General features: G+C 42.7%; 2 protein-coding genes across 7 annotated transcripts in view; both read right to left on the bottom strand.

The window, feature by feature from the left end:
* Nucleotides 1–464: 464 nt before the first annotated feature.
* LOC128909122 (inositol 1,4,5-trisphosphate receptor-interacting protein-like 1) lies at nucleotides 465–1,998 on the bottom strand. The gene is given in 2 exon segments (XM_054200374.1): nucleotides 465–1,899; nucleotides 1,902–1,998. Coding segments are annotated over 2 exon segments (1,434 nt in total). The 3' UTR covers nucleotides 465–562.
* A 1,282-nt stretch (nucleotides 1,999–3,280) lies between these two features.
* Nucleotides 3,281–25,172, bottom strand: part of ESR2 (estrogen receptor 2) — a 94,709-nt gene continuing 72,817 nt past the window's right edge. For all 6 annotated transcript variants that reach the window (XM_054200244.1, XM_054200240.1, XM_054200242.1 and 3 more), the window contains 5 exons: nucleotides 17,616–17,915; nucleotides 12,326–12,464; nucleotides 9,897–10,030; nucleotides 8,535–8,709; nucleotides 3,281–6,472 (listed from right to left, as the gene is read on the bottom strand). In XM_054200244.1, the coding sequence (XP_054056219.1) occupies nucleotides 6,301–6,472; nucleotides 8,535–8,709; nucleotides 9,897–10,030; nucleotides 12,326–12,464; nucleotides 17,616–17,915 (920 nt within the window). In that variant the 3' untranslated portion in view covers nucleotides 3,281–6,300. The remainder of the gene's footprint in view (nucleotides 6,473–8,534; nucleotides 8,710–9,896; nucleotides 10,031–12,325; nucleotides 12,465–17,615; nucleotides 17,916–25,172) is intronic.

Genomic DNA, 25,172 nt, shown 5'->3' with positions numbered 1-25,172 from the left:
AGTGGTGGGAACCCAAGCTTGAGGTGACGAGAGGGTGTGGAGCATGAGTCTCATGCTGGTACAGGAGCCAGAGCCGCCAGAGCCCCGCTCTGCCGTCGTGGCACTTGTCCCCCGTGCAAAGGGCTCCCCACTCGGCCGGCGTCATTCCCACCTCGCTGGGGTCACCCGAGGGCAATGCTATGGCGCTCCCAGGGCTTGCTTTGTGTATGGCCCCCAAGGAAGCCACGTCAGGCTCCCTCCCTGCGGAGCCACCCAGGCAATGTGCCCAGCTGTGGAGGGTGACAAATTATTCCCATTGCCCCAGTGCAGGAGCACAGGCAGGATGGGGAGCCGTAGCTAGAGAATCAGTGAAACCAGAGCCCACCACATCAGCACTCAGCCCCCTGTGCCCGCATTCCCCAAAAAACTGATGCGCACTCACTCAGAGATGCGGCTTTTGTTCAAACACACTCTTTATTGTCAACTTTGCGCAAAGTAGAGCTCCTAGAAGGAAGGGATGCTCTTCAAAGATGCACGGGCAGTCAAGGGGACACAAACACAGCTCTGTCCGGGAAGACCTCTTTCAGTCTCCGCAGAAGACCAGTCTTGTGAGCCGACCTTGCACTTCCTCAAAGTCATGCAGTGCCTTGGCGTGGGCAGCTGGATCCTGCAGCAGGCACTGGAAGAGGTTGATTGGCTCAGCCGCTTGGAAGGCTGCGGGCAAGACGATGTCCTCAGGCATGTTCTCATTCCCGAAGAAGAAGTGGTGCAGGCGTTTTTCCTCCAAGCAGCCGTGCAGGTACCACATGATATCCTGCAGCCGCATCAGGAATTCCCTCCTTCTCCAGCTTGACGGGGGTATGGTGTTCAGGAGGTGCATCACAACCGTTTTCAAGACATCAGAGGAAAAGCCTGTGCCCACCAGGCTACCAGCGCAGAGCTGCAGGCATTTGAGGTGGGAGGTGTCACGCGGGGCCTGCCTGGCCACATGCCTGAAGAACTTTGCCCCTGCCACATCATAGGTCTCTGCCCACGTGGTGCTTGGGGTGAAGGCGGCTTCTGCAGTCTGGCTGCTCAGGAAGATGTCCGAGTCGCCTCGCTGCACCCCAAACATCATCTCAATGAAGAGGGATCTCCCGGAGGCGTTTGTCAGCTGCAGCTTGCAGGAGCGGCTGGAAGGCAGCACCTTCATAGTGTAGAGACGTGACTGAGGCATCTCCCGCCAGGCTGACCTCACCAACTTCTGGAACCAGCGGGCAATCTTCTCGATATCTAGGTAGGAGCCGGTGCAGAGGATGCCTAGGAAGCTCAAAACCTGATTTCTGCCTAGCCCCTCCTCGGGTTGGTGGAGGAAGCACAGCACGTTCTCCATGCCTTGGTCCCTGGGGCAGGTGCACTCCAGCTCCACGCGGACGCAGTTCTTTGCCGGCATCTCCCCTGCAGCGCCCAGCTCCAGGTGGAAGGTGTGCCCCCGGGGGGGCTTCATGGGCACAAGCAGGCGGTAGACAGCATCATGCCCAGCGGGACTCCAACCTTCAAAGGCGCTGCCCACCCCGATGGCTGGCTGCAGCGCCGGGAAGAAACTATTTGACAAGCGTTCTTGTAAGACAGTGAGGAGGTCGCTCGCCAGCTCTTCCACCACCTGTCTCCTGTAGGCCATGCTCTTCACTGACAATCGGATGCGCTTTGCATAATCCCTGACCAGACGCCCCTCTTCATCAGAATCTCCTCCTTCACACGCTTCCTCCTCCAGCTCTGTGCTGCTGCTGGAGCTCTCCTCTTCATGGCTGATCTCTGGCCGTTGGCTCCTTTTCCGGAGCCACCAGCAGAGCCTGAAGAGCAGGACTGGGACTCCAGCAATCGCCCAGAACTGCCACTGCTGCAAGGCAGCAAAGACCAGGGCTTCCCAAAGCTGCTCCACTCATGCTCCTGCAGCAGCCGAGTCATCTCCAGGCTCAGCTGCTCCACACGCTGCTGCACGCGCTCATGCTTGCCATCATCCTGCTCATCGCCGACCATCGGCAGGAGCTGGAAGATGCTTAGCACAAGCAAGGCGAGGACCCTTATTGCAGCCATAGCCTGTAGGAGTAGGGAGAGAAGGGGTTCAGTGGGGCTGGGAGGGAGGGAGGGAGCTGGCGTCAGGGGGAATGGGGACGGGAGCCGCAGGGAGCTGGGGGCAGGTAGGGGAGGGGACGAGGCAGCGGGGAGGCAGCAAGGCCTGTGCCCAGCAGAGGGGCCAGCAGTTGGGCCCTCGATGCTGGGTGAGAACCCACCCCGCGGGGGCCGGCGTTTCTGCCCCGGCCCTGGTCCAGCCCAGCCTCCCCCCGCCAGCCCACTCACCGCTAGCCCAGGCCGTACTGGGGCAGCGCTGCTGCTGGCGCCTTTTATAGCTGCCCCCCATTGTGACGCGTCCCCTGTGGTGTCCCAGGCGACAGAGCGCATCACAGGCCGGCAGCCAGCCCTGCCCTTGGGCACCCCCCACCCCGGCTCAGCGGCAGCGTTTGATGGTCAATGCGACTGTGTTTCGACAAGATTCGATGGCGAGGTGCAATCGGTCGTTTACTGCATGGAGGGCAGGGTCAGTCAGAACTGTGAGGGAGAGCCTCCCGTGGAATCAGGAGGTTCAGAGAGGACCCTCTTGCTTTCCAAACTCCTTCTCAGAGAGGAGTCCAGGGGCACCTGTATCCAGTCCCAGACCTGGTCAAGGGTTTATGTCAAAAGGACTGTATCTTCCCAATCAATCCTTTGTATCGCTTAGCTGAGATTTCAGAGTTTAGCGTGCTGTTAGTCACTTACCCAGGATCTCTTGTGTCAAGGAATCTCTGCATCTCGAGAAGTAATCTTGAGAGGCGTTGCTACTTAAGGGGAGACGCTGCTGTGCAGGAGAATCACAAAGGCTCTTGGGGGGTTGACTATTTATGGGGGTAAGATGGTTGCCCTGTAGCCCTATTTGCATATTGACCAGAGTACCAGCATTGCTTAAGTTGGTCCTTGGCTATTGTGTTTTTATCTGACTCCCCAGAACCACCTTGGAGCCCCGGATGCCACCATCATGACCAGATGCACCCATTGTGACCACCACAGGTGGTTATTGCTTGGGCAGGGTTATGGGCTATAAAGGTCATGATGGTGCCTGGCGGGGACCACACCATCACAGAAGCAGCCCCAAACCCTTAGCAAACATAAAAAGGGGCATTGTGGCCTGTGGATGCTTTCCTTGCTCCTTGAGATCCCATCCTGAGTGATGGAATCGGCTGCCTTGGTGCTGGCCTCTGAGCTTGCGATGGTGGATGTGCTCACATTCCTGGGGACAAAGCATTTCACCTGCCTGAAATGCTCCAAGACTTAACACATTTCTTTAAAAATATTAGGTTGTTTTACGGTTTGGTTCTAGTTCTAGACTTGAGGAGAACCTCAGCGTGTTTTTAACAGCACGCAGAAGGAGAAGTCTGGGCTTCTTTCTTTCTCTCCCTCTCTCTCTCTTGCTTGTTTGTTTTTTGTTGGGGGGTTTTGGGGTGTTTTTTGTGCCTTTTTTTTTTTTTGAAATCCATAGCAACTGGCACTCCTGCATGAACCTATCTCGCTCACCTCTGCGAACATCCCACAACTGCTGCGTAATTTCTTCAAGTAGAAACAGCCACTTCTGGCCAGGTCCCAGCTCAGCAGAAGCTGCTGAGGAAGCAGTGGAGGAAAGCCATAAATCGGTCCTGCTCTCCTCACCTCCTCACAGCCCTTGCAGCTCCTCAGCACTGGAGTCATTCATGCTGAAACTGGAAAAGCCCCCCCGATATCTAAACTGAAAGGCAGAGTGGCAGCTCTGCTCAGCCGTGGCAGGGACATGGACATGGACATGCTCCACACCAGGAATGCAGCATCTGAGAGAGTCTGTAGGATACAGAGCCATGATAAACCAAACACCTCTCTCAAGAGACCAGGGCACCCTTGTCCAATCATTTTGTCACACAGCTCCCCTGTTTATGAACTGTGCTGTTTTAGGGATTTGCACCTTCTCCTTATCCAAGTATGAACACAGCTACATTCATCCAGAGAGTTGACAGCTATTGGCTTTTGCCCATTTTAAAACACTAGTAGTAACTTTTAATAAAATTATGTTCAACAAGACAAAGAAATCTGACAAATCACATCATTTTCCTAGTTGCACTGTGCTAGTAACAGCAAATATGAATCACAACACGTGGCACAAATCTGCAGCATCACCCTTTTACAAAGTCAATCCAGAGCAAATTTACATTTAGAAGTTTATTTTACGCTTTATACCTACTTTCCTATTTTCTTTTTAAGAGGCTTGTTTCAAGGTTGCACATAAATTCAGCACTTCTAAAACAAACCAACCAAACAAAAAACCCACTTAAACATTTCTTCGAAAAACTGTATTAAACAAAAAGATTACACAGGATAAGGAAAATTAAAAAAAAAGAACAATACAACAGGCATTGAGGCCAGAAGGTGATCAAGCCCAAGACTTCCCCCAAAATGAAAGTACCAATGAATTCCAGACTGTATTCACATTTTCCCCCTTTTTTTTGTAGTAAATATTACACTTATTTAAAGGGTACTGCTATATTACAATTTCTTAAAAACAATAAAAAGGTAGCTAGTAAAAATTTAGACCAGCAGCAGCATCCGGTATAGTACAAGATCAAAACAAGACAATAGATTTGTGTAACTCACTGAAAACTCTTAACGCTCCTCCTATAAAAAATATTGTTCTTGGCTTTGAAAAAATACCAAGATCAAAGGTTTGACTAATATTCAAAGTATGCAAATGACATACTCAGAAAACTTACTGGCTCAAGATAGACTTTTGGTGTGATGCCAATTTAATTTCACCATACCTGAAATGCCCAGAACATACACATATTATACTTAAACATATCCATTTAGAGTGATTGCGATTCCTGCTCACATCAAAATGCGATACTGGCAGTTGCCAGATGCAGTGATGCCATCCTGCTTGTCACTGAGGTCATCGGCCAAGCTGTTTCCTCTGGGTTTTTTTTTCTCAGTGCAGCTTAAACACACACAGAAATCAGCACAACAGGGGGGTTCAAACTCGCATCTTCAGGGAAACTCAAACAAGTCATCACACATGCGAAACAAAGGAAGTGCCAGAACCATCATCCCCCTGCTCTTTGAGGAATCCTATACAAGACATGAAAGCCACAGCGTAAGGTGCCATGCGCTTTGAAAACAAGCAAGCAGCAAAGCGGAGGGCAGCACGCAAAAGCAGGTCCCGGCTCAGGTTCCCAGCCACTGCCTCACCCCCTGCAAGACGGCTGCAAGAGGTTTCGGCTGGGCAGGACATAATTCCACACGAGTCAAAAGGGGAGGGAAGATGGTTTGTTTCTAGCTGATTTCACATGCCCCGATTAGCAGCTCATATACAAATGCAAACAGTTAACATTCACAGAGCAACCTCTGGTACCTAAATATTAGAATAGATTTAACATCATTAATAAATATATAAAACAACATGTGAATCTCACAGACAAAACACATTTCAAAGGTCAGTATCGACTGAAATATCTAGGCATTTTGGTCATTGTTTAAAGCACTGAAGAATTATACATAGATAATAATGTGAGTGTTAAGAACAGGCTCACACCATACATACTTAAGCTTGGTTTAACCTTTCTGAAGCAGCTCTGAACCGGCCCTAGAAGCTGTCCTGAATGGCCTTCAAATAAAGGCTCTTACAGCCATTGCATATTTAAGAATAGAAGAAACTCCTTTACACTGCACATATCTCATCACTTTAGAACAGCTGCAAAGCAGGTATTCCCCAGGGACCAGCACACATAGGTAAGTGGATCTGTCCCAAACGATGCTGCTCGACATTTCATACAATCTGACGCTGAAAGAGGAGATGTCTAGTCAGCGCTTGAAAGCCTTGGTCTGGGAGATGGAGACCTAGGTGCTGACCCCTGCCCTGAAACAGTTGACTTGTGTCATGTTAAACCAGGCCTTTTAAACCTCTGTCTCAGTTCACCTGCCTCTAAAAAAGGAGAGGCAGTAATTCTCTATCTCGCAGTACTGTTCTGAGGCTTAATTTCATAAGGTGCTTTTGAAGAGTCTCAGAAAAGGCACTATAAAAGTGCAGCTATTACAGTGTCAGAAACATGGACAGAGGTGTGCATCCCACAAGCCTTTCCCGAGATACCGACGTGCAAATCTAGAAGAGACGAGGGCTCGCACTAGGTCACACTTCAGCAGCCCCATCACAGTAGTTTTGTTTTCTCCCACAGCTTTGAACAACCTTCACATTTCCAGGTCTCAACAGAATTACTGGGCTGCCCCGTTTCACAGACTGTCTCCAGTCTCCATTTGTTCTAATGGGCCAAATTCGGGATGTGTGACTGGGGACTTCCTTTGGCCTCGGAGAGTGTGCGCATTCAACATCTCCAGCAGCAAGTCATACACTGGGACCACATTTTTACACTTCATGCTCAGGAGATGCTCCATTCCCTTGTTACTGTGAAGGAGAACAGAAAATAAGTCAACGATCTGGGTCTGACAATGCAGAGAAGAAAAACATGCTAATGGCTTCAAGAGAATCCTTTTTTTAATTAGGAGTTAAGAGGCTGGCTTTAGTTGCTCTAGTCCTTGAGATTATTTACCACTATCAACAGTAACAACATCCCAAAACTTTAAAGCTGAATGTTTTACTATTTAGAGAACCAAGACTTGTTTTACACCTCACAAACTGACTTCAGAAAATAATGCAGATGTACCAACCCTATTGAAAACAAAGAGAAACACCTCTGATGCTGCAAGAGTGGAGGCCCACATGATGCAGCTTCGTACAAAAGGTGACTTTACAACATGTAGCTCTAGTGGCTACCTACATCTCCTGCCTGGTTGAGTAGGAAGACCAAACTACCCTGGCTACCTTCAAGCAGTTTGTTTCCTCTCTGGATGTCCGGTGTCACATCTTGCAGATGGCTACGGACTTTAAAAGTTGGGTTTTTTGTTATGCAGTAAGATAAAATGACACCTTGTTAGCTTGGATGCTCAGTGGCCATATCATGATTTGGACTAACAGGAGATGGCTATTGCCATTACAGTGGCACATATGTATAAGTCAGATGCACTCGAGGTTTTGGGGTTGAAATCTAAGTGGGTTTGCTCAACACCAAATTTACCACAGTGGAAATAGCAGCAGACAGCCAAGCACATAACTGACCTGGTGGACTGGACTGGGAGGGGGCAATGCTTCCAGAAAAATGAGGTCCTGCTACAATGCAAGAGTTGTAAATATGCTAAAGGCAAAGAAGAAATTGTGTCCCCCCACTCCTACACCCCGCTCTTGAGAGTCCTGCATCATTTGGCAATCAAGGCTGAGAGCATCAATTATTTCCAGAACAAACTACAATTGACTGACCAGTGCTAAGCAACGTAAAGAAGACAGGTAACACAAGTAGCCACCAGACTTTGGCTGAGATAGGCACAGCATAAAAACTCTTGTTTTAATAAGAAAATATAAAAATTTTGCAAAGATTCACAGTGTTTATTCACGCCATGCCAGAACAAGAGCTTCTGTGATGCTGTGATGCAGTGTCACACTACAGTGGGCAACCTAGGTGACAGCACTGCATCAGAGCCATGAGTCGGGTTCGGCTCTGGCTGGTGCTCTAGCTTTGGTAGGGCCTAAACTCACCACCAGTTCACAAACTGGCTGTTAAAAGCTACTTTTCAGCACAGTCAGGTCCCTGCTGCTGCCACCTGCTCTCCCAGGAAGCTTGTTGCAGAGGTGGCTGTCCCTCTTCAGTGTCCCTACACAAAGTCAGATATGCCCATCTCTCTTTTTGCATGCTGTAGCCTGGTCCCAGGACTGTCTTTCCTGGACACACAGTCCAAAGCCAGGACATAAGACAGCTTTGTGAATAGCTGTTCTCTGGGTAATAATTAAACAGCCTGAAAATTAAAGCATCCGTTTGTAGCACCCTGCGTTTGGGTCTGCTGTACTGTAAGCAAAGATGAGCAGCTCAAGGAGGTCCAGGAACTGGCAGGGAGCAGAGGAGCTGCTTCCCATGAGGAAAGCAAGAGTATGGCATCACTGTAGCATAAGTCACTTGGCAAAACTGCTGTGGTTCCAAATAAAAGACAACACATTTGGTCTGGGAGAAACATGACACCCAGTGTACACTTTGCTCCACCAAAGCCCACACTGCAGATCAGTTTTGAAAGAGACCTCTATTTTGGACGGAAGAGTTTTCATGACTGGGTAGGGTTTTGTTTGAAAGGCAGAATTTGTGTTATTATTGTTAAATGTTTCAGGCAGATACATACTGAATAATTTAATGTAACACAATTAAGACAGCATTTTAATATCAACACAAAATTTCTGAGCGCCAGCAAGCACTTGAAGTGTATTGCCTGTTTAGTTCTGCTAGGAAGAAAAGCCTTACAATCAACAGAGATGAAGAGCAGTGTCAGGATCCCTTCAGGAGTGCCCTGGGGTTCAAGCCTTGCATTGTTGCTTTAATAAAGAAATACTAACACCTTATGTGTCACACGCATTCTGTAAAATTTACCTTGCGTGTCTGACGTGAGAGAGGAGCATCAACAAGTTGGCCAGACGAGTTGTCTGCTGCTGCGAGGGGATTCCACTCTTTGCGATAACCCACACTAAAGCATCCGTGACTACATTAAGCAGGTGATGCAGTTTCCTGTTGCTTTCAGGTTCTTCTGCTGACAAGGGAAACATGCCTAAAGAGAGAAGAGAAAGAAATACTCCCTGTTCATGAGGAAGGAAAAAAAGCTGCGACTGTGGATTTTTTTCTGATGTAATATTTCAGCAGGATTAGAGAGATACATTTCCTGACATCCCCCCCTCAAGACTGTACGAACGATGCTCCATGTGGTAAACTGAGCTCTGACTTGCATTCCTTTGCCAAAATTTGACAGTCACATCATTTGCAAATTGAGTAACTGTCCCAAATCTTCCCTGGACAACATGTTGAATATAAGCCTTTCACTCCAGAGAGTGGACATGCTGTCCGTTCTCCAGGAGATTTTCCTTTGAATCACTCTGTACCTTGTAGTTTAGTAACTATTATGAATTATAGCATTATGCTTGCTCTAATACCTTCTTGCTGAAATAAAAACACTTTTTTCTCTAAGTATGCCCTAGGAAGGAGAACATGGTGAGAGAAACTGCTCATAGACCCAGCCTGCCGTGGTCTCCCTACAGTTCGCTAAGGGTGCCATAATACAGCATTTGCCTACAGTGAGAAACCTTAAAAGTCAACAAAAGTGAAAAAAGGGGATTGGGGGTATGGAGAAGGAAGAGAAGAAATCGCCACTAAGAAGGTCTGGAAACACACAATAACGTTAGTGACAGAGCAGAAGAGACCTGGGCAAAAAACCAAAAAAATCCTCTCAAAGATACTTATGGAAGGACAGAGCTTCAGAAGACCTTGACAATTAGGAGAAAAAGATTAACTTTGACAAGAAAGGAGAGCATAAAATAGGAACATTTAAGCCCAATTAATCATAACTTAGTTGAGTTAACTAGTTTTACTAGAATTAAGGACAGGTCTGTAGGTTTGTATAGCAGCTTTACACATGAGCAGGATACACAGAGATATGAGGAAAGTTCTCATTGAAAAGGACATACCCACAGCCTGGGCCATGAGTCCCACCTTGTGAGAAGCTTCAGACTTTAGGTCTTTCATGAAATTCTTACAACAGGACATAGGCCCTAAATCCAGCAAATGATACAGTTTAGAAGTTTCTTGAGCAATAATCCTTACAATCTGATGGTTAGAAGTCCTTTTCTATTGTTCTCTTTGAACGGCTTTATCTCATTCTGCCATTTTTAGAGGCTTATTTCCCAGCCACCCTCAAAATAAAAAGTACCTTTAGGTGAGAATCAGAGTCAACTGTATACTCACTGGAATTGAGGAGGATCATTGCCTTGACACATAGATACTCCTTGTGCTGCAGTTTCAGCTCTCGGAACCTTGAGGTCATGGCCAGGAGCATATCAAAGATCTCCAAAATTCCCTCTACGCATTTTCCCTCGTCCCTATGGAAACACGTTTCAAATGTTACTGAAAAAGTGGAATTAAGGAACTCTGACTCAGCCAGATAAAAGTCAAAGCACGAAGGAGGCTGAAAAAGGCCTATCCATCTCATCTTTGGGAGCTTTCAAACGGTTCTATCATGAAATCTAAATTGAAAATTACACTGGCATAAAAGGTCAGCACCTCTAAGAAAATTATTTTCTCTTTGAAGTGTATGCAGGATTGACTGCAGGTAAGTATGACCATGTTTCTGTAAGAGGCTTTATCCTTGCAGCCAGTATCATTCTGCATAATCAGCTTGAAACTGTAGTGCAGGGCATGGTACCGCCTTGAATCATCCTCCAGATTTGTTTCACAAGGATTTAATACCACAACTGGCGGCATCACTGTTTGTACCTGATGGAGGCCTCAGGACCTGGTGAGTAAGAAGGGCTCCCTACAATAAGTTTCTCGGAAAAATAAGACATTTTTAAAGAATAAAACAACCTCCACCCACATCCCCCAGCAGCTTTTTCTTTGAAGGTGTTTTAAATGGATTTGTGAGGTTTTGGCGGTTTTGTGCTTGGGTTATTTTTATGTTTGCAAGTGTTTGCTGAATGCAACTTTCTCCATTTTGGATATTAGAAATAGTCCCATTTTCTGATCTGAAAAAAACCCCCAAACAACCCAAAGCCATTCCAATTGTTTTAAAATCGAGCAGCAGCAAATTTCAAACGGCTGAAGTTACCGTTCCAGTGTTTTGGTTAGTTTTTTTAAAACATGTAGTGGACTAAAAAAGCAATTTAGCTCTATGACACAGTATTCAAAGGGATGCTTCTTATACTATCTGTAATATGAGATTTTTTTCTCTGTAATGTTTTTAAGATGAGACAGTCTTAAGCACAGCAGTGCAGGAGAATTAAAAGACCTTTACTCCTCTACTGGATCCCAAGAGGAAGGTGCTGAGCCTTCAGGCTGTGAGGCAGGCACAGGCAGATAACATTATGCAGGTTGAGCAAGTACTGCCTGCAGAAAGGCAGCTGCCTGAATAGCGCCCATTTTCCCATGTTCCTCATAGCAAAGGAGAATTTTAAGCTTTGGAGGCAGCTGACAGTTTCAAAACAGAGACACGAGCATCAGAGAAGTACTTGTCTACAAAGATCATGCAGGAAATGTATCTGAAGTTCAGCTAAGATAAAAACAATCAAGTTACAGAACAGTTTCATATACTCATGTCTTAAAAAAAAATGAAATCACAGCATATACAGATGCTCGCTAGCATACACTCTGCTGGATCTTGTAGAGATGAAGGAATGCATCAAATAAGCTCATGCCATTCAGCACATATTACCTCCCTAGGAACTAAATGTATCATCCATTTCCAGCCATTTCTTATCATTGCATTGATAACACAGCATGTCCTTGCACTGAATTTCATATGAGCAAATAATAATTTATTTCATAGCGTTTATAAATTAAATTTCTCTTACTAACCCGTTTTGCTTTCTGTATCTACGATGATGATTATCATTGAGCTCAAGCCACAGAACTGGTATAGATCTGAATTTCCCCAGGTTGAAAAGGTTAAGAGACATTTTAAACCTACCCAAGGGAATAGATTGTTTCCCTGACTTTTTACCAATGTGAAGCCCAGGTCAAATCATTCTAAGGTCCTGTAGAAAAACACCCTTACTAATCCGTATTCTTCCCTGCTGGTACATGATGTTAGGGAGAAATAGTTTTTAATCTTGCACACACCCTGCTTTTGCTGCACACACCAGAATTAAAAAGCAAACTAGGGCTTTTTGTAATCCCTTTTGACTAATTCTGCCATGTTTGTTATTATAGCTATTTATGAAGTCTGCACTAAGGGCAGAAAGAAAAACAGGTAGAAAAGCTACTTAAAATAACTAAAATGTGGCCTGAGAGTATGTGTGCTTTTTTTGAGGGGTTGGGGAAGAAAATCTGTCAGCTGGAGGAAACTGATAGACAATCTAGTGCATTGTGTTGATGTATCTACCGTTTCAGCATCTAGAGACCCAAAGCAAAAGGGACAAAAGCAACAAAAGAGGTGAAAAATACAGATGAGCTTTACGCTATCATGTGCTACAGGAATTAAGGAATTGGCAAGATCAACAATACTGTTTATGCTTAGCATTCCTTAAGTCCCTGTAAGGATGTGGAACCTCAAGACATTATTGTTACAAACACAAGTAAATTATACGGTTAGATAAAATATTAATAGCATCTCCCATACTTAAACCGTTCACCCCACCTCCAAGAATATGAAGTGTTCTCAAGAAGTTTATTCCTCTTACCTGTCTAGTACAAGGTCCGGTGCAAAAATTAATTTCCCAGGATGGTCGATTGATCTCCACATCAGACCAACCATTAAAACTTCCATCCAGCAGCTCTCAAGGAGTCTTACTTGGTCATAAAGGCTGAGATCAATGAAACCTAAAATGATGAAAATAGCATAACATAAATCAATCTGTTTAATTCTCTGTTTTGATAAAAAAGATTGAGTATAAGAGAAAGCAAAAAGAAACAAAAAGAATTATGGGTTGTGAAGAAAGCCAGAGAAGGGAGAACTGACATCAGAAGGATCATGCTGCCATCTCAAACACGAACAAACATGAATATTTCTATTATCATTGTCAAATCTTCCACAAAACATTTGAAATAAAGCAGAGTAATGTTCAAGTGCAATTACTCTCATACAGCTGGTGAAGCTCAAGAGACTACGGAGGACCAGCCTTACGCTTGGCCACCTCTTTAGATGATGGTTCCACAGCTTCCTGAGAGGCACCAGCCAATCACTTAGGAAACTCACATTAGTCAGAGATCACTGCATTGCACTGCAGAGGACTCCTAAGAAAATAGTCTGTTCTTTCCCCAGAATGCATATGGTTGTCACTTGCAGGGTTTTTTTTATCTTGTAAGACAGGCATGTTTCTGGGTTTATTGGGTAACTATGAAAGAACCTACGTCTTGGTGCTTCTGTGCTATCATTCCCTTTGTAAATGACATGTTTTGACCGCATCCCATCCCGTTTCATCCCATCCCTTTCCTGACAGCCTCTTTCCCAAAATTGTGACAAACTATAAAAAAAAACAAAACCAAGGGTAGATGGTGAAGGTAGTATTGTCCCCATTGCCTTCATACACAGCATCCCAGAAGCAAGAAGCGAATTAATACAATTGTGCATAAGCTTGTTCCTGCATTTAGTTCTCTCCAGAGCTTACAGCAAGGTGTCAGCACTGCAGCACAGCCAGAAGGGAGAGACAGTCACTGCCCTCCCTTTCCCTTCCCCTGCAAAAAAGACTGAGGTAAAAAGATGCATAGAAGCCTAATAAAGAGAAATAAAAACTTACGCATATGCAAAAAACCAAAACCAAAAACAAAAAAATCAACCAACCAACCAAAAACCCCCAGAAAACAAATCAAAACAAAAAACCGCCCACCAACTAAAAAGACAGAAGTGTGAATTGTCAAAATGCAAGTGGGAAAGTAGACTGCTCAGTCAAGGAATGAAAGACAGATACGATGATGACCAGTTCAGAATCGGTCAAACCACACCTGTGTTTAAAACCGAGATCAGGCCACGGTTTTCAAAGCAGAGCTGCTTTAGCTAGGTCTCTTAGCAGAGTTGTTTCTTTTTCAGACAAGGTTGTCTCTATGACTATGCATAGAGAAAAATCATTACCCAACCTGGACATGGGAGACAGGTTGCCCACAGCTGTTTCCAGTTGTCTGAGGCCTTAAAATACACATAGTATGTTTGCACTGTCAAAGAATCTGCTGTCAGTAATTTATAAAAATGCTACGTGTATTTTAATCTTATTCAACTACTAGGCTGGAAGACAGTCGGTGACAGCCCCTGGTTGACATAAACTGGGTAAAACACACTCTCTCTTATCATTGCTGAAAGTGCTGCCTTTCAAAATCCATAGCCTTGCTCCTTATTTTATAAGAAGGGTAAACAGGAGCCTATAAGCAGTACCTTCCCTCCTGGATTTTGCTGTCACAAATTTTACTACAGAATTCACAGCCAATAACAGATTATCTGCCAGATACACAGTCATAATTTTAAAAGTGCTTTTAGAAAAATAATCATGGAAGTGTGAATAGTATAAACTGACAGTGGCGGTTTCCTGGGAAACAACAGCCCAAAGACATTTGAGAAGTTTATTTAAATAAACATTTACACAGGCATTGGCTGATTTCTCTAGCATAAACAACCAGTTATTTGGTTTACAAACTATCTCAGTTGAGTGAGGTGTCAGACCAAGTCCCAGCGTTCAATCTACGGATACTTAAAGATCTGGTTTTATCTCAGATGTCATCTGCTAAACTCACATTGTCAGCACCAGCAGTAGCACTTACGACCATTGAGCACGGCTATTAGAAGGACTATACCTTTCCTTTTCTTAATAATCTTATGCTTTAAAGACCAAGCACAGCTCCTATTGCAGTGTCAGAAGTCCCATTTCATTTGATGCAGATTACATTAAACTACTTATTTTTTCTGTTGCCGTAGTACGCGTCCTTTAAATTGTATGCTCTATACCTAATCATTTAATTATAAAATACTCAGACAGACCAGAAAAAACTAGCAAAAGAGACACTGTTCTGGCCAGCAACGCACAACTTGCATAATGAATCCAAATTTCAATATTATGACAAAATCCTATGGGATAGCAATGCAGGTTCTGCTATGAACCACATTCAACTCTCTCAGACTAGGTCAACAAAGTAAAAGGCAATTACGGAAGTTATGTTCTGCCATCTGACAATTTAGAATTAAAATACCTGGAATTCAGAAGGAAAAAAATCCAGGTATCAGCTTCTATTTTACTGAGCAACAACAAAAATAAACTGAAAGTACAGACAAAAATACAGTCACAGAGTAAAACTCATAACAAAAGAAGGTCATTAAATATTAAATGCAAAAAAAATCTTTCCTATTTAAGCAAAAAGTTACTGTTAACATTAGCATCTGTAAGGAAAAATAAAAAGATTTTCTTTCACTTTTGGTGAGTGTCAAAACAATATGCAATAATAACTTAGAGGTGAAAATGGGCTTCTTTTACCCAGCTACACAAAAGCAAATATTCAGCTTTACAGAAAGTAAAATTAGTGTTCACAGGGCCATTAGTCAAGAACTCTGTATTTTTTTTCTAAGACCTTACCTCCAGGAAGCAGAGCATGGATCTAGATGACTAACTTCAGGCAATAATTTTTGAAAACTGAAATTCTATGTCCTAAACTTTAGTCATCGTAATTATTTTTAATGGAAAAAATAAATAAATCCACATTCAAGCTCTAACTACCACGTAATATGGCAATATTACTTATAATTAGGTACATAATTAAACATCACATCTATTTTTGGCATTGTTGTAAAATGGTGTTTACTTCTGTTCTATGTAACAGGAGTGATAAGAAAAAATAAACGTACATGATAAAGCGTCAACATTTCAACATTCCCAGGAACTGTTCTGAAGAGGTTTGACTGCTTCAATGGGTTTTCTTATTGATAAGAAAAAGTTTTTATTTCTGACAGATGTTGAAAATAAACTGAAAGTAATCAATCAAAATTTGTGTTGGTTTGGAAACTGATCTTTTAAAAAAATTCAAAAAATTAATCTCAACTGGCTGAGGTTTTAGGTTCGTGATTTTAAAAAAAAAAAAAGCTTACATCATAGTTTTAAAAAAAAATTGAAATTAAGAACAATCAGAAAATGGAAAAGGTTGTTTTGGTTTTTTTTTTTTCCATTTAAATATTGTTTAAAATGAGGTTGTTTTGTAAAACTTCCTCTGGGTTTCCTTCACAATTCACTTCCTACCGGATTAACACAACTATATGGTGTCCTCTGAAATAGTACCTTTAATCAAGACAAGAAATTATAGCTATAGACACCACTTAACTCCTTATGGTTACTTACTTAATTTACAGTTATTTTCAGAGTTTCTTAAATGAGAATTAAGGATTTAGGCTCTCAGTTTAAAACTGAAAAATAAGGATTAAGGATTTAGGCTCTCAGTTTAAAACATTCCACATGAATGGCAAAACCACTATCATTTAGCAAATGGCTAGCCTGGTTTAAGATGCTCATGCTATACAAGCAGCTCCTCCCCAGCAGCTCAGCAGCTGACCTGGAGTTTGCATACCCTAAAACTATCACACCTAAACCCTCCAAGACTGTGGCTGAGCCGTGGAGACTGTAATCCGCAACCAGGAGATGTGGTACAGCAGCTGGAGCTGGTGGCACCTTCAGCCACTCCAACTAGGTGTGAAATAGGATACACTCCCCTTATCCTCAATTCTTACTTTAAGGATTATAAAAAATATTCACCAAACTTGTTTCCTGTACTGTGTACACACTCGGTTTATTTCTAGATGTAGAATTACTGTCATGTCTTCCCAGGTGCATATTCAAGTTGCAGCAAATGCTGTTTATACTGCATAATCGTGACAGGACCAGGGCACACACCAGGATGCTCTCGTTCCCTTCAGCGCTAAATCCAAGAGATGAGTCATGGTATGCTGGCTCCTAAGTCCTGATGGATGTGGGGTTAGGACTACCCGGCGCACTGCAAAATATATTAGCCATGGGAGGTAAATGCAGCCATAGGGATCACTGCTAGCAGAGCACTATATCGGAAGTTAAGGATTAAGCGCCATGCTGCTATATGTCTATCAATTATTCAGTGCTCCTTTCAGCTCACCATTATTAGTTGGTCACCTTAGCTCTTGCTAAAGGGCCACGGTCTGCAGCTTCATCTATGCCAGCCAGCAAGTTTTTCTGCACAACTTTGCCAACTATCTTCTCGGTATGCTGGCTGCTTTTATTCTTTACTCTGACTGTTTTAATCGTGGCTGCTTCATGGAGAAGGAACTGCAAATGTTCACCACTTCTAGTTTGTAAGTGAAATGGTACATTGCCATGATACTGTGGTCGCATTTGAGACATTCAAGGCAATAACGCATGTAGTTGTACTTCACTGATTATTCTTTGTGTTGCCAACAACCAAAAGCAACCTTATTGATTTTTGTTTTGAAGGAGAGCGCACGATAATTCTGAGATCGATACTATGTGCCACTTTGCAATCTGATGCTCTTGTGTAGCAGCGATGTCGGCTGAAGCAATTGCAGACACTCAGTGCTTGGACACACTTCAGTTCACATCAGTTCACTATCACATCAACCTTCTATCAGGATTCAAGAAATGAATTTGGTCTTAATTTTTTTTTTACAGCAATCTAGTTAATACCCCTTTAATGAACCTCCTAAATCAGATTAATCAGGTATTTATAGTTGATGAGGTAGAAATTACATGCAAGACCAACTATGCTTTTTAGCAAAATGAACAAGTATTTGACTAACAACAGATAGCAAATTATGGGCTAGGTCATTGTCTAAATCAAAATACATCCAGGTGAAGTCCTGAGCGCAATAAATTGTCCATTACTTTATAGGACAAAAAGCTTAAGATTTTTATACCGCACGCTTACTGTGCTGTGCTATTATTTCAAGGTAGAGAATCATACGTTAGTGGTAAAAACATTGAATAAAATAAACAAAAACATGATAGAAATTCTTACCAGGAATTTTTTTGGCCCAACCGATCATGTGAACCAGCTCTTTGTCAGCCAGTTTTGTCAGGGACATCATCATGGAGGCCTCTGTGAATGGTTTGCTGGGACGACTCACCAACACGTTGGGGGGCTCCGCTTCAAGTAGTGTTAAAACAAACTGCTCTGGACTGACTGTGCTGAGCAGAATCTCTTTTACGCGGGTTGCTGTCTCACTGTATTTCTTAGCTTTGCCAATGCAGTGCACCTGATCTTCTGAATTACGATGGCGACGCAGGATCCGATATCCACAACGTTCTCTTCTTGAGCCTGACACGAAAGGCATATGATTGCATTGAAGTATTTTTCTCTCAGTGTTGCATTAAGTAAATCCAAATGTTTGGGAAGAAGGGGGAAAAAACCTTTAATATTGGATGTTCTCATATTCAACATCAAGCTTCAGAATTTCTAGAGCATTCAACATTGACTTAACTTTGTTTCTACTGACTTCAGCTGAGGCTCTTAATTATTCTACTAAAAAAAAATAACATTAAAAAATGTTTACTTTTGAACTTCAGTTAACTCACTTTAAAAGTCCCTGGGAAAATGACCATTGACATCAAAAAGAAATAAATCGGGTCTTTAAATCAAATAAAGATAGCTGTTTGTAAGTTCTGTTTTTAAATTCTGTTATAGATGTAAACTGGGGGAGGAAAAGACTTCTGAAAGTCTGTGCCATGATACAGCAATACAGTAAATACCTCAGCCAGAAGCACAGCTGGGCCTCACTGCTAGCAGGGTGTTCAGCTACGAACTTCCTGAGATGCAACCTGTTTTCTCCCTATGTCCCATTAAGCCAGCAGGAGTTTCCCCAAAGTGAATTCAGATATCTACAACTAGAAGGAGCAAGCCCCCTTTTGTATTTCTGCATGCAGAACACTATTTCTGTTGCAAAGAGCAGTCCTTTAAACGCCTGGAATGAATTTATTGTTCATTCTGACACCACCAAACATTCTCCAATTCTCTGTCAGTGTTAGTGGTGGGACCACCGTTACCTTTCTTCCATAGCTGCCATGGAAAAAGTCTAAAAGCATCTCCAAAAACAGGGTATGGGGATTTGCTGAAACATTCAGTCACAGCTTCTACTTCTCTCACCCCTTCAGCATACTCTATAAGAAGGACTATGCTTACTGGTTTATAAATAATCCTTGTCAGTAACTAATGTGCAAGATGATTGTACCATACTAAAAATCAGGATGTTTAAAAATATTAAGTTAGTGAAGAGATTCTTAGACTGGAATTCTCCAGCGCTTAACATTTCTAATATCACAGCTAAATTGTCCGCTAAAGCCTTTAGAAGTTAATTTTTTGTGCTGGTCATCAATACTTTTCCTGACATAATGATACTCAAAGGTTGAATTTTCATAGATATGAAAATGTCTGTGCTAACATAAATCTATACCAGACCAACATTTATTATTGCATGCATAGAGACCATGGAGTCTTAAAGCATAATAAGTTGTCTCATTTGGTTTCAGTCCCACAACAAATGACAAAATCGTCTGTTCTGCTACTGCTACTGTCTTGACATTACTAAAATTATGAAGTCTTTTTAGCGTGTTGCCTAAAGACTTCTTGCCCGGGTCACAGACTCTGGTTCTTTTTCATTAGGGTATGTGATTAAAGGCTTCATAAAGCCCATGAAGACAGAGAAGCAAAGGAACAATGAAGATGGAAGAATCCCAAGAACTTCATCAGTGACAACAAGCACACTGTCTAGGCTACTCTCTCAGGGCTATTGAAGGAGAATGATCAGCCTGTGGTCTGGGCATGACACCCAGAAGATAAGTCAATAGGGAAGGCTTTTCAGTTCACCTGGAGGGACGAGGCATTCCACACCATCTATTAGAAAGAACAGAGGATCTGGGTGTCAGCTACCAGCAGGGCGATAGGTTTGGACCAGCTGCCAGAGAGAGAGTGTGTGTGTGTGTGCGCGCGCACGCGCATGTGCACGTGTGCATGCCCAAGAGAGTTTGTGGACAAGGTACCTGGAAGGACAGAAGATCCAGGAGCCAGCTACTGGATAACGTTGACTTTCTAAAGCCAGTTACTGGAGGGATCCATAGCACATGTGTGTTTCTGTGACCATTTGTATGGGAGAAGGTCTGAGTACCAGCAGCTGGGGTGATGCTGCAGACCCACAGGCCATCAGCTGGGGAGATGTGGGGATCCACAGGCCAACTGTTTGACAGACTGAGTGTCTAAACCCAGCTACTGGAAGGATATGTATTGTATATATGCATGTATTTTCGACTGCTTGTGTTCCCAGGAGTGCTGTATTTTCTGTCCGTGCTGATCTGCGTGGCTGACTGTGGGTATAGGTATTGTGTGTGTATGTGCCAAATAACAATACATGCTCAGACTTGCTACTGGATCTGGGGACATGGTAATGTGGCAGTTTTCCTTCTGTCAAGCTACTGGATTCAGCAATATCTACCATTCTTCATCCATATCCATCAGAGTCATATAGACCATGAGATGTCTAAATTCCAACCAGGCAATGCAATTCTGGCCCTGGGTTTCAGTTAGCAAAAAGGGCCAAACATAAACCAAATTAAAAACAAAGGGAGTAGGGACACAAAAAATTAATTTCAGGTGCTGTTGACAAGGCTCTGTCTTGCTAAATAAGATGTTGTGTGAATGCAGACTCTCAGTGGTGGATGTTCCTCAGATGAGGCGGCTTTTCAGGTCATGGTCCTCTCTTGTCTTCGGCAGCTATCAAGCACCGTTTGAGTTAACCCGTGGGAAGGGTGAGATGCAAAGGCCAATCGGGTACAACCTGAAGGCACTGAAAAGACTGGATAAGGACTAATGAATTCTGCCAGGACTTTAAGGATGTGGAACACTCAACTGCACATTGCTATCATCCTCATTTGCTGTCTGTTTAGTAAACCACCTCAGATGTAAAAGAGAACAGGATGACCACTAAAGAAGTTCTCAATACTGGAGAACACTCTCTATCTGAAAATCCAAGAGACTGGAAAATACAAATAGGAAAAGCTGGTTTAATGAACCATATCCTTAGGCATGGAGGAATCCAAGTGGAACAAGGCATTTGGAACTGGAAGCATTATCAGCCGGAAGTCCAGCCTAAAATCTGCACCACTTTGGGCAAGGATGGTTTTGCATCCTTAAAAGGGATATGGGTAGGATGATATGGGTTGAGTACTGACAGGACATTTGCAGAAATAATGGACTAAAGGAAAACAATCATTGATTTGCAGAACCAAATGCTTAAACGAATGACATCTAGCCAGAAGTTGCCAGAGCAGCAGAAGTTGCCAGAGCAGCAGAACAGCAGTTAGGGAAAGATAATATACCAGGAGAGACAATCAGAGCTAGAGACACTATCATATGGTAGATTAATGAAATCAGACTTGATGATACCTAGAAAAAGGTTACCTGCAGAACTACAGAAGTCACAGAGCAATTTCTTCAACCGTCAGTGCAAATGCTTTTGTTCGAGGCATTGACTAATTTCTAGAAAGACACTTGGATGATGTAGTGAACTCTGTGCTAAACCTCACTTTGGACTAATGCACAAAGGTCAAGAGGAAAATCTTAAAGTGCTTTGTCAGCTTCAGAAAAACATTAGAATGGCACAGTTGGCTGCAGACTGTTCTGAAGTCATGTCATGCACGGAAGTATGTAAGTGTTTTCCATCAGGGAAGACAAAGAGGAAAGGTCAACAGTGAGCTAAGCAACTGGAACAAAAGCAGAACTGGAGACATAAGAGGAAATGCCTAGGTAATCGGAGTGGTCTACCTACAGAGATCTCCATGGCTCTGATTTCTGTATGAATGTGCATGGTAGAGATCCTAATCACCAGGAGAGAACTGCACTAAAGTAAGAAAAAACACCTCACGTAATTTCAACTATTTAGAGAGCTGAAGCACATTGAACACGGCCATCTTGAAAAAGAGAATAAGAAAAATAACACAGAGGGACTAAAAGCCATAGGGAGATGCAGGGCAGAGGAGAAATTTTCTTGGGCTATCAAAAAATACGAACTGCTCCACACATGCATAGTTTTTATTCTCCAGTACCTGGTGGAGCTGTGAAGCCCCAAAAAGACAACACACGAAAAGCAGTCTTTTAGAAAAGTTGTTCAGTTAGGGACCATATCTAAAATGATGAAGTCAGAAAAACTACTGCTTTAAGAGGGAGGTGGGGAGAGGAGGAGATGCCTGATGAGGAAGAAATTCCAGCAGTTTGGACACACCTGCCAGAAGCAACATCTGGTCAAGCAAGCACTTGCAACCAGCCCATTGACCCTAGTTCGTATCCTGACACTGAAGTGAACCTCTTATGGAACTCCATATCTTCCGATCAGCTGTCCTCAGCTCTGTTATACTGTCACCCGGACTTCTTTGTGGCACGGAAAATATCAGGCCCTTGGTGCCGAAACTCGAGTTATCCTTTCCAATTCAGTGTTGTAAAGACTTTTAAATTAACAGTCTGTAGCCTATCCAAACTAAACATAGACAGGTAAGCGACCAGGCAATTTAATGGAAATCAAAGGAATCAGTAAAATTTTTAAAAGTATTAAAAAAATAGTAGTCCAGCATCCTGTTTTAATTGATAATCTTGTACAATTTTCATCTGCGCAGCTGTACTGCATACTCCATCTTAAAATAATTCAGTCGGGTTGTGATACTTATTGATGGTATTAAAAGTTTCAGTACTTAAGGAGGGTTCTTACTGGGAAATAGCAAGCCCCTTTAAGTTACTTTACATTATTTAACTAAATGAAGTTTCATATATAATCGTATAACATGACTTATTTTTAAAAAGTACTCCATTTAAGACAGAATTAGTTTCTGTAATCACAATCAGAAAGTCAAACTAGGAGTGTTATGACATTTATGCATAAAAAGCTTGTTACTAAAAAAACTACAGTTGGTGATGAAAAAAAGGGGGGGGGGGGGGCGGAGAAACCAGATTCAGAATTATTGTTTGTATTTTTTAATCACCACATATTGCCAAAGCAAGCAAAGGCTCGTTCACTGTGTGTCAACAGTGTGCATAAAACACAGCTTATCTGTAACTAAAAGAGATGTCATTTATTTCCACATGAAATTTTATTCTGCTTGTATTAAAAAAAAAAAAAAGAGTGCATTGTAAGATTACACAACTAAGAAAACAACATGTAAGCTTGCTAGTCAATTGACACATCAGAAAGCAACAGCCTTTCCAGTTAAAGCAACACTTCAACAACATAAAGGAACTTCTGTGCTTTTTATTCAAATCCAAACTTTAGGCAGGACTGAGAAATTTTACCTGTACGTCTATTAGCATCCAACAGGCATGTGTAAGTCCTTATAAAACTATATATTATAAATAATTATAGACGAGCTTAATACTTGGCTTAACCAGACGCAGAGATGTGGATCAATTTGTGTAAAGGCACAGCAATAAAACACGTGCAGCTTCCCAGATTAGGGACTATTTCTGACTTTACCACAAACTCCCTAACTATACTTAATAGCTAATATTCATTCATATAATGGTAATTCAGGCAATTGGAGAAGTGCACAAATGATGATCAAATCCCTCAGTCTTCCTATAGCACTCTCCTTATTTAGAGCCATTCTTTGTGCAAGAAAATAGCCGTATTCAGCTGAGAATCCTGAACCAAGGGCAAGACCTCGAGCTACAGCACCATTGACCACACGGATAAATGATCACAAGAACATAAGAAATAAGACACATTGAAAAAAAGTCATTAAAATGAGCCTGTTGTTCACTCACCCACGAACAAGTCACAACAGGTATAACTGGCAGTGAAACACACTATTTTTAAAGCAACTCCTGCTTTACAAATTCTTTGAAAATTGCACATGCCTCCTCTGTCTGATATGGTGGGCAGTTATAAGGCATGTTGCTCTTAATATTGATTTTGGTCCCTGGCAACTCTCTATGTAACTAACCAGTTCAGCAGCAACTGCAGATTCTCCCACTGAATACATTATAATGAGTTTTTGTGTGTGTTCGAGCTTAAAACTCTCTCCAGTATACATTAGTAAATCATTATCACTCCAGACACCTTTGAAAGCAAATGCATATGTTCTTGTGAGTGCACCTTTATTCACCGAGCAGAACTACTGACAAAGAAGCTGCTGTCTGCCATACACGCGAGAACATGAGCTGAAATTACAGTAATTTCTATAATAGCTGAAATACAATTAATACATCTGATGTCCAGAGAATTTTATGAAACATTTTTTCTCCACTTACTTTCTACGTGAAAAGTAATTTGCAGTATTTTAAAGTGCTATCTGGAAACCGCACGCAACAGCCAAGCACAGGAGAAAAAGAGAGACAACTCCTGAACCGCATCAGCCCACAGAAAAGTCTGCTTTTCTTTCTGCAGATTTGTGGAATGATGCCAGTATTCAAGGGCAGTATCTATCCATCGCTTTTTAGTATGGTCCCTCAGCCTCCTCATTTGGGGTGGGGAGGGGGCTGAGGAGCTTTATCTTTGGAACATTTTTAACAAATTTAGAACTGGCACACAGGGAAAAAGATACAGTAGCAGGGCGGGGAAATAAGTTAAGTCCAGTGCAAGAGGGAAACTGGAAAATCCTTATGGAAGAAGGTCTATTTGTGCCTCAGGAAGCGAAAAAGAGAAGTATGAACATAGCTGCTCCCAGAGTGTCTATAGCTAAATGATGAAGCAACTCCCCTCTGCTAGACTGCCTTGGGCAAGCAGCCCAGACCATTTCAGGCTCCCCAGGTAAACACCAGAAAAATCCAAGAGAAGAGCCATTTTATCCTGATGTGCCTTATTCGAGTTTGCTGGGCAGAATTTACTTTTAATTTATTTGCAGTAATTCTGTTTTCCTTTTTCCTGGTGACAGTGCTTTGCAGTTATTTTTCTACCATTGATAGTAGTCCTCGTGCCAAAATTTAGCAGCCGCTTTCTTGATTGGAACAGTAGGCAACACAGACTGCCTACAGAGAAATTTGCAGATGCAGTGTCTAAGACCTTCATTGTGCTTTTGGCAATGACGACATATTTTGTAAGAAAATCCATTATCACCTTAATATAAAGCACCCCCAAGATAGCCTCCACTGAAATAGCTCTGGCTTGTTGGGTTGACTTCTCAACATTTATGAATGCAATGACATCCAAGAGAATTTCAGATCAGGAAACTCCAAAGCAACACTTTCCTGTTGCCTTCTGCTGTTTTAAAGACAACATGTACTGCCCAATCACATTTACACACAGAAATGTACGCTATACACATACACATACGTATATTTTTTCTCAAGGTGACTATTGATAACATACAAAATGAGGATTTAAAGATTTGAAGCAAACGGTGACGAGTTTTTATTAAGAGCTTTCATAAACTACAAAGTGGTAATTGAGGTTCTTTTGTCACTGCTGCTGGACAACAAGTCTCCACCGAGCAAAAATGCACTTACAAACCATTCTATCCTATCCAGGGTTTTAGCAGATGTGAACCAATGCATTCACTAAGTGACCTGGGAAAGGAGTGGAGATGGTGAAAAGCCTTCATT

Source organism: Rissa tridactyla, chromosome 4, assembly GCF_028500815.1.
Source record: "Rissa tridactyla isolate bRisTri1 chromosome 4, bRisTri1.patW.cur.20221130, whole genome shotgun sequence".
Lineage (NCBI taxonomy): Eukaryota > Metazoa > Chordata > Aves > Charadriiformes > Laridae > Rissa > Rissa tridactyla.
Note: the sequence above shows the minus strand (reverse complement) of the source record. Positions and strands in the feature narration are given on the sequence as shown.